Below are 9,874 nucleotides of genomic sequence, written 5' to 3' on the forward strand. Positions count from 1 at the left end.
TCCCCAAAGTGCTCACCTACCTCGAATTCTAACACCTGGCCTGGTTGATTACCCAGAACCAAATCCAGTATGGCCTCACTTCTTGTTGGCCTGTCTACATATTGTGTCAGGAAACCCTCCTGCACACATTGGACAAACACTGACCCATCTAACGAATTTGAGCTATAGCTTTCCCAATCAATATCAGGAAAGTTAAAGTCCCCCTTAACAACCACCCTATTACTTTCACTGTTCTCTTGAATCATCCTCGCAATCCTTTCTTCTACGTTTCTAGGACTATTAGGAGGCCTGTAAAAAACTCCTAACAGGGTGAGCTCACCTTTCCTATTCCTAACCTCAGCCCAAACTACCTCAGATGGCGAGTCTTCATCCATCGTCCTTTCCACAGCTGTAATACTATCTTTGACAAGCAATGCCACACCTCCCCCTCTTTTGCCCCCACCTCTGACCCTACTAAAACATTTAAACCCTGGAACTTGCAACAGCCTCCTGCGCAGCGCCTTGTCAAAAACCTTCTGGAATTCTAATAGATTTGTCAGGCATGAACTCCCATTGTCAAAGCCATGCTGACTCTGACCTATTTTACCATGCACTTCCAAGTTCTCAGGATCTTACCAACAACTGAGGTCAGGCTAACCACCCTGTAGTTTCCAGTCTTCTGCCTCCCCACCCTTCTTGTTACATTAGCCAATCTGGAATCCTCTAGATCCACCCTATCAAGTACTTGCAGGATGTTCTATGTCTGTACAAGATCACCTAATTCTTTTAAACTCCAATTGGTGCAATCCAACACTCCAGTAGCTCAATCCGTCCAAACTTTTCTCAAAGGATAACCATTCCCATTCGAAGTACCACACAAGTGACACATCTTTGAAAAGCTCTAAAGCATTTATTTCCTTTACGTAAGGAGACCAAAGTCATACATGTTACTTCGGATGTGGTCTCGGCAATTTTTTATTCAAATGTAGCAAGATATTATTTTTATATTCCAATGCCCTTGCAATAAATGACAACATTATATTTGCCTTCGTGATCACTTGCTGCATCTGCATACTACCGTGACAGTCACATTCCTATATGCTGCAGAATTGTACAATTTCTCTCTATTTCAATAGTTTGCTGCTTTTCTATTAATAGCCATTTTGGCTATTTTGTATCTGGTAATGTGCAATGAGACAAGTTCAGTAAGTGATCTCAGAGTAAACAATTCTCTAGGAAACAATGTCCATAGCATGGTACAACTTAGCATTCAAATTGAGTGTGAGAAGCTCAGGTTGGAAACAACTGTGCTAAATTTAAATAAGAATAATTACAACTAATGATAGCAGAGCTGGCTGGAGTTGACAGAAAAGGAGTTTAGCATCATAAATAATGGCAGACATTTAAGAAAATAGCTCACACAAAGATATATTCCAGTGACAAAGGAGGATTCTAGAGTGGATAAACTGACCATAGTTAACCAAGGAAGGTAGGATAGTATGAAATTTAAAGAAAGGACACACATGGTAGCAAGGTTAGTGATATGCAAGAGAATTAGTAAAATTTTAAAAACCAACAAAAGATGATCAAACAAAAAGAGAAAGTATATAAACGGTGACGGTAAACTAGCAAGAAATATAAAAATGAACAGTGAACTTCTTTAAACATATAAATAGGAAGAGAGAATTCAAAGTGAACAGACCGCTGAGAGAATGGAGCTAGGGAAATAATAACGGAGAACTAGAAAATGACAGAGAAACTGAATCAATACTTTGCATCAGTCTTCACAGAAGAAATCAGCAATAGCATTCTAAAACTACAAAATAATCAAAAGGAAAGGGAGATAATTAAAATAACGACCACCAGAAAAAAGTACAAGGGAAACTAATGGGGTCATAGACAGATAGGACCCTATACCTACTATATTAATTGATTAGATTACTTACAGTGTGGAAACAGGCCCTTTGGCCTAACAAGTCCACACCGACCCGCCGAAGCGCAACCCACCCAGACCCATTCCCCTACATTTAGCCCTTCACCTAACACTACGGGCAATTTAGCATGGCCAATTCACCTAACCCGCACACTGTGGGAGGAAACTGGAGCACCCAGAGGAAACCCACGCAGACACGAGGAGAATGTACAAACTCCACACAGTCAGTCGCCAGAGGCAGGAATTTAACCCGGGTCTCTGGCGCTGTGAGGCAACAGTGCTAACCACTGTGCCACCGTGTCGCACTGATAGTAACCTCGCAGGAATCCTTAGATTCTGGCAAGGACCAGAGGATTGAAAAACTGCCAATGTAATACCCTTATTCAAAAAGGGAGTGAGACAAATATCAGGTAACTACATTCCAGTCAGCTTAATATCTGTCACTGGGAAAATGAGTCTATTCTAAAGGATGTAATGGTACAGCATTTAGAAAATATAACTAAGCAGGATCAGCTTGGCTTCATGAGGGAAAATCATGCCTGACAAATTGATTAGAATTCTTTGAGGAAATAACAAACAGGCTAGATAAAGTCAAACCAGTAGATGTAATATATTTGTGTTCCAAAATGCACTCAATAAGGTACTATACAAAAGGCTACTTAATAAGAGCCCATGATTTTGGCAGTAGTATATTAGAATGGATAGAGGAATTACTAACTAATAGAAGAGACAGTGCTGAAACAACGGGGCATTTTCAGGATAGCAACCTGTAATGAGTGGAGTATCACAGGGATCAATGTTAGGACCACAATTATTTAAAACATACGTTAATGACTTGGAAGAACAAAATGTACATCCTATAGCCAAGCTTGTGGATTACTGTACACAAAATTAGGTAGAAAGGCAAGGGGTGAGAATGACACAGAGTCTACACAGGGATATAGTGAGTGGGTAAAATCTTGACAGATGGAACATAATGTGGGAATATGAGAGGTTATGCTTTTTAGTAGGAAGTATAAAGCAGATGAAAGACTGCAGAATGCTACAGCACAGAGATCTGGAAATCCTCATGTATGAATCATAAAAAGCTAGCATCCTAGATCAACAGATAATAGAAAATGTAAACAGAATGTTGTAATTTATTTCAAAGGGAATAGACTATAGAAATAGGGATGTCATGCTAAAATTATGCAAGGAGGTAAAATAAACCTAAAACAAACAGTTTTGGTCCCCTTAATGAAGGGAAGAAAGTACCATTTTGGCAGTCCAAAAGAAGTTCACTAAGTTGATTCCAGGTATGGAGAGATTTTCTTTTGAGGAAAGGTCGAGTCGATTGCACTTGTATTCGTTGGAGTTTAGAAGAATGAGAACAGACCTCATTAAAGCATAAGAAATTGTTACGGCACTTCACAGGGTTTATGCGGAGAGGTTGTTTCACTTGTGGGAGAGTCTAGGGGCAGAGATCATCTCAAGGGATTATCCGGTTTGGACAGACATAAGGAGGAATTTCTTCTCTTGGAGAGTTGTTAATCTGTGGAATTCTTTGCCACATAGAGCTATTGAGGCTGGAACATTAAGTATACTCTTGCTGATACAGAGTTTTAATCAGATAGGGAATCAAGGATTATGGTGAAAAAGCAGGTAAATAGAGCTGAGGATTATCAGATCAGTCATGATCTCATTGAATGGTAGATGGACTCAATGGGGCGAATGGCCTTAGATTCCTACATCTTATAGAATATTGTCAGGGCCCAGAGCCTTTGCTTTATCCAGTGCCATTGCTTTTTGTAGTGCCTTCAACCATGTCTTGATATCACTGTGAATCAAATTTTCTTAAGTCTGACTTCTTTTATGGTGCAGCCATTGGGAGGAAACTGATCAAAAATGGTTCATTCACTTCTGGCAAGAGCGGCTGCAAATCTCAACTAACACTGTAGTCAATTCAACTACCAATAGAATACTGGCAACTAAATAGTTAGTATATCAGAGGGTGAGGCAGTGAGAGCCTCAGCCTCAAGTGAAAACAGCTCCAACAACAAAATGCAATAACACTAGTTCACAATATGGGATATTTCATGATTCCGAAATTTGTTACCTGTCTGAGGTATCAGTGGCCAATGACTGAGTTAGGTTCAGATCTGAAGATGCCTGAATTAGAAACAGAAACTATTTAGCATCATAAAACAGACACAGCCACATTTAACTGTAATAAAAGCAAAATATTAATTATGTGCAAATTCTGAAGTAAAAACAGAAGTACTGAGAAATTCAGCAGGTCTGGCATGATCTGTGGAGAGAAAAATAGAACTAACATTTCCAGTCCAAGATATCCTTTCTTCTGATCTTTGGTAAACTTGACTATACACCATTTCATAACATAGTGGCAAGGATGACTGGAGAGTGACTAAGGTTATGCCTTTGTTTAAGAAAGGCTACAAGGAGAAGCCAGGGAATGATAAACCTGTGAGACTGATTTTGCTGGTGGCAAAGTTGTTGGAGGTGGTTCTGAAAGATAGGATTTATATGCATTTGGAGAGGCAAGGAATAATTAGGGATAGTCAGTACTGTTTTGTGTGAAGGAAATCATAACTCTCACACTTGACTAAGTTTTTTGAGGAAGAAACCATGACAATTGATGAGGGCAGAGTAGTAGACATTGTCTACTTGGATTTTAATAAAGCTTTTGACAAGGTTCATATAGCAAACTAATTAGTAAAGTTAGATCACAAGGGAGTCAGAGTGAACTTGCTAATTGGATAAAAAATTGGCCTAATGGCAGGAGACAGAGTGGTGGTGGAAGGTTGTTTTTCAGACTGGAGGCCTGTTATTAGTGGTGTTTCACAGGGATCGCTGCTGGACCTACTTTTTTTGTCATTTATATAAATAGTTTAGATGAGAACATAGAAGGCACGTAAGTTTGTGGATGACACTAAAATTGGTGGTATAGTAGATAGTTTGATTTGATTTGATTTTGACCTTTTTTATTCATTCACAGCACAAGGACGTTGCATTTATTGCCCATCCCTAATTGCCAAGAGGGTAGTTGAGAATCAACCACATTGCTGTGGGTCTGGAGTCACACATTGGCCAGTTTCCTTCCCTAGTGGGCGTTAGTGAACCAGATGGGTTGTTCCTGACAAGTAACAATGGATTCAAAATCAGTATTAGATTCTTAATTCCAGATATTTACTGAATTCAAATTCCACCATCTGTCATGGCAGGATTTGAACCCGGTCCCCAGAACGTTATTTGGATCTCTGGATTAACAGTCTAGTAATAATAACACTAGGCCATTGCCTCCCACATTTGATTTATTACCACCACAGTACAGCGAAACGTTTTGCTTTGCATGCAGTACAGGCAGATCATAGGGTGGTGGAGCAACCAATACAAAGTTACAGCTGTAAAAAAGGTGCATAAAAAGCAAGATCAACATTAGATTTGAAATTTGACAGGTCCATTCAGATGTCTAATAACAGCAGGGAAGAAGCCGTTCTTGAATCTGTTGGGAGGTATGTTCAAACTTTTGTTTATTCTGCCTGATGGAAAAGGTTGGGAGAGATGGAAGAGGTCTTTGATGATGTTAGCTGCCTTTCTGTGGCAACGAGAAGTGTAGGTGTAGTAAATGGATGGTAGATTGGCTTGCATGATGGTCTGGGCTGCAATTTCTGTAGTTTCTTATGGTTTTGGGCAGAGCAACTGCCATACCAAGTCATGATGCATGCAAATAGATTCCTTTCTATGGTGCATTTATAAGGGTTGGTGAGTGAAGAAGGTTATCTAAGATTTGAACCTTCTCAAGCTTCTCTTCATCAAGTGAACAGTCCCAACCTCTCCATCCATCTATCTACTTAAATTCCTCACCCTTAGAACCATTTTTATCATCTTAACTGGTTGGAGGAAAGTATAGAGGGGATGTCAGAGGCGGGTTCTTTACACAGAGAGTTGTGAGAGCATGGAATGCGTTGCCAGCAGCAGTTGTGGAAGCAAGGTCATTGGGGACATTTAAGAGACTGCTGGACATGCATATGGTCACAGAAATTTGAGGGTGCATACATGAGGATCAATGGTTGGCACAACATCGTGGGCTGAAGGGCCTGTTCTGTGCTGTACTGTTCTATGTTCTCTCTACTGAAGACTTGTGCTCCAAACAAGCTTTTCAATACAGTTAAAACACTGGCATATCTATCCAACAATGTGGAACATTGCCCAAGCATGTCCTTTATTAAAAAAGCATTCTCTAATGCCATCACATCCTTCCTAAAGTGTGAAGAAAGTCATGACAAAAGATGAACTGTTTTTCTATCTCTAGATGCTGCCTGGCCTGTTGACTTTCTCTAGCATTCTCTGTGTTTGCTCCTAAAGTATAGTCTCTATAATGGGATACAAGGCCAGATAAGGCTAAATCATTCTTAGAGTTACAGAGTCATAGAGTCCTATTGCTCAGAGAGAGGCCCTTCGGCCCAAATGGGTCCATGCCAACCAAACTGTCCATTCACGTTAACCTAATTTCCCTGCACTTAGCCCATATCTTTCTATTTTTTTCTCTTTTTCTTAATCCTTGACACTGATTCAGCTCCCTCAGAGCCAGCTCTTAAAGTGAAGAGGATGTCTGAATCTCCTAGTTTTTTTGTGTGTGCAAGTATTGGACACAGTGGAAAACAACAAGTATGTAAATATTTATTTATATTTCACCACCAGGAAGAGAGGAAACACCTGAATGACTAGCGAAAAGCAGTGTCCTTCTCAGAGGGCAGTGCTGCATGATCAAACAGTAAAGGGGAGGGCAGGGATTAAATCAAAGTAGAGTTGGAGGGGGGAATTAAGCGACCCTCAGACAGGTGTGTCCCTGAGAAGAAGCCGCGGGGGTAAAGTGTGTTCAAAGTGTCAATGATCAATGTGTCCTGCAATTCACACTAATTCTCACAGTTAGCTGCGTTCTTCAACAACGCATGAGCAGAGTGATCCACCGTTAAGAATAGCCCATATCCTTCTAATCCTTTCCTATCCATGTATTTGTCCAAATGCCTTTTAAATGTTGTTAATGTACCTGCCTCAACCACTCCACTGGCAGTTCATTCCATTTTCGTACCACCCTCTGTGTAAAATTGTTGCCCCTCAGGTTTCCTTTTATCCTTTCCCCTCTTACCTTAAACTGATGCCCTCTAATCCTCCATTCCCCAACCCTGGGAAAAAGATTGAGTGCATTCGACCTATCCATGCCTCTCATGATCTTATACACTTCTATTAAATCCCTCCACAGTCTACTACACTCTAAAGGTCCTGCTACAATTTCTGATAACCTTCCTCATTGTCAACGATACCATCTATTTTAGTGTCATCTGCAAACTTACTAATCATGCCTTGTACATTCTCATCCAAATCATTGATATAAACAAACAGAAATGGGCCCAGCACCAACACTTGAGGTATACCACTAGTCACAGGCCTCCAGTCCAACAAACATCCTTCTACTACTAACCTCTGCTTCCTACCATCAAGCCAATTGTGTATCCAGTTTGCCAGCTCTCCCCAGTTTCCATGCAATTTAACCTTTCAGAGTAGCCTACCATGCAGAACCTTATCAAAGGCCTTACTGAAATCCATATACTACGGCTACCACCCTGCGCTCATCAGCCTTCCTGGTCACTTCATCAAAGAACTGCAACAAATTTGTGAGGCATCATCTCTCTCACAAAGCCATGTTGATTACTCCAATCAAACCTTGTCTTTCCAAATGCATGTATATCTTATCCCTTAGAATCTTCTCAAGTAACTTACCCACCACAGATGTTAGGCTTATTGGTCTACAGTTCGCAGGTTTTTCTTTTTGAATAATGGCACAACATTCACTACCCTCCAGTCTTCCAGGACCTCACCTGTAGCTAACGATGATGCAAATATATCAGCCAGGGCCCTGCAATTTATTCTCTAGTCTCTTGCAGAGTTCTTGGATATATCTGGTCAGGACCAGAAGATTTATACACTTTCATACATTCTGATATGCCCAATACCTCCTCTACTGTGATATGGACTGTCCCTAAGATATCACCACTAATGTCCTCAAGTTCCCAAGTCTTCATGTCTTTCTCCATGGTAAACACAGAGGGGAAATATTCATTGAGGATCTCGCCAATCTCCGGCAGTTCCACAAACAGACGTCCAATCTGGTTGTTGCAGAGTCCTATTCTCTCTTTCTCCAATAATTCTTTTTCCTTTATTATACTTAAAGAACTCTTTGGATTCTCCCTAATCTTCTGAATCAAAGCTATTTCATGCCACCTTTTCACCCTCCTGATTTTCTTCTTCAGTAAATTCGTGTATTCCCTGTATATCTTCAGGATTCTCTTGATGCCAGCTGCATGCACACAAGCCATACCTCCTCCTTTTTTCTGGTCAAAGCCTCAATATCTTTTTTTATTCCAGGGTTCCCTACTCCTGCCAATCTTGCCCTTCACCCTCACAGGAACACGTAGGTCTTGGACTCTAGCTATCTCACTTTTAAAGACCTCCCACTTGTCGGACGTCCCTTTCCCTGCAAACAAACTACTCCAACCAACCCCTTCAACTCCTGTCTACTTCCATCAAAAAATCACCATGCCCCATTTTAGAACTTCAACATGTAGACCAGTTTTGTCCCTCTCCATAACTTTTAAAATTAATAGAGCTATGGTCACTGGTCCAGAAATGCTCCCCCACTGTCACCTCCTTTACCTGTCCTACCCTATTTCCCAAGAGTTGGTCGAGTTTTGCCCCTTCCTGAGTAGGAACCTCTATATACCGCTTGAGGAAACTTTCCTGAACGCACTTAACAAATTCTACCCCATCTAAGCCCTTAACGATCTGGCAGTCCCAGTCTCTGTTAGGAAAATTAAAACCCCCTACTATGACAACTCTATTGCTCCTGCAAGTTTCCCCAATTTCACTACATATTTGTTCCTCTAATTCCCATTGACTATTTGTTTTGTACAAGCCTACATAACCTCCATCTTCGAATACTCTGTATCTTTACATATCCTAATTTTGTTAGCCAGCCTTTTATGTAGTACTTTGCTAGACAGCTTCTTAAAGTCCATTTTTGCAACATGCACTGCATGCCCTTCATCAACCCTTTTTGTTTCATCAAAAATTTTGATTAATCAAACACAACCTGCCTTTTACAAATCTGTACTTGCCCTAATTAGTCAAACCTCTCCAAGTGCCTGCTGATTTGTTGCTTGATTCACTGCCCAAAAGAGTCCTTCAAGAAGCAGAAAACATCAGCACACTTTTTTTTAAAAACTTGAATATGCATCGAAAGTGTTTCAGTCTCCAGGGCTACAGATGCTGAGCTACAAAGTGGTATTAAGTTGTCCCGGCCCAAACAGGATGAACCAAATGACTGTCTTGTGTGCTGCAAATGTCCAAGATCCTGGGAGATGGAATCATTCTGAGCACAGATAGAAACATTACAGTCAAATTCCACTCAGTCTTTGATACCTTATATTTAGAATGAATCTCATTCATTGAGAAAATGGGTGGCAGTAAACACATCAATACAATACGGAGTGGCCACTAATACTGACAGTAACAGCAGTAATTCAACAGCATTTATTCTTCAACTAAAACAGATCTAATATTTCTCTCAATAGAGAAAGAACAAATGGAATATGCAGGGATGGGCTCAGGAACTATCAAGGATTAGCAATAAATTTCTGCCAGGGGGCCAATAACATCCACCTTAGTCTCTAAAACAAAACCCCGTCAACTCCAACACAGCAACATTCCAAGATCCAAAAGCCAAATTTAATATTCCCCAGGCAACCCGATCTGCCAATTCTCCTCCAAATCCCCCAACCCCAAATTTGCCCCCAGTCCCTCAGCACACTTCCCCAAATCTCAATACTCCCACAGTCCTCTTCCCCCAGTCCTCCATACAATGCTCAACTTTCCCTCGTTCCCTGTGCCCCCAGCCCCGCTCCC

At 40.8% G+C, this 9,874-nt stretch overlaps 1 protein-coding gene and 1 pseudogene across 1 annotated transcript in view; both read right to left on the reverse strand.

Moving 5' to 3' along the window:
• The window catches only part of plekhh3 (pleckstrin homology, MyTH4 and FERM domain containing H3), a 122,516-nt gene that overhangs the window by 70,443 nt on the left and 42,199 nt on the right, over positions 1-9,874 (reverse strand). The window contains exon 3 of the mRNA XM_043720701.1: positions 4,008-4,060. Within this exon, the coding sequence (XP_043576636.1) occupies positions 4,008-4,060 (53 nt within the window). The remainder of the gene's footprint in view (positions 1-4,007; positions 4,061-9,874) is intronic.
• On the reverse strand, positions 6,740-6,893 carry LOC122539220 (annotated as a pseudogene).

This window comes from Chiloscyllium plagiosum, chromosome 31 (genome assembly GCF_004010195.1).
Source record: "Chiloscyllium plagiosum isolate BGI_BamShark_2017 chromosome 31, ASM401019v2, whole genome shotgun sequence".
Taxonomy (NCBI): Eukaryota; Metazoa; Chordata; class Chondrichthyes; order Orectolobiformes; family Hemiscylliidae; genus Chiloscyllium; species Chiloscyllium plagiosum.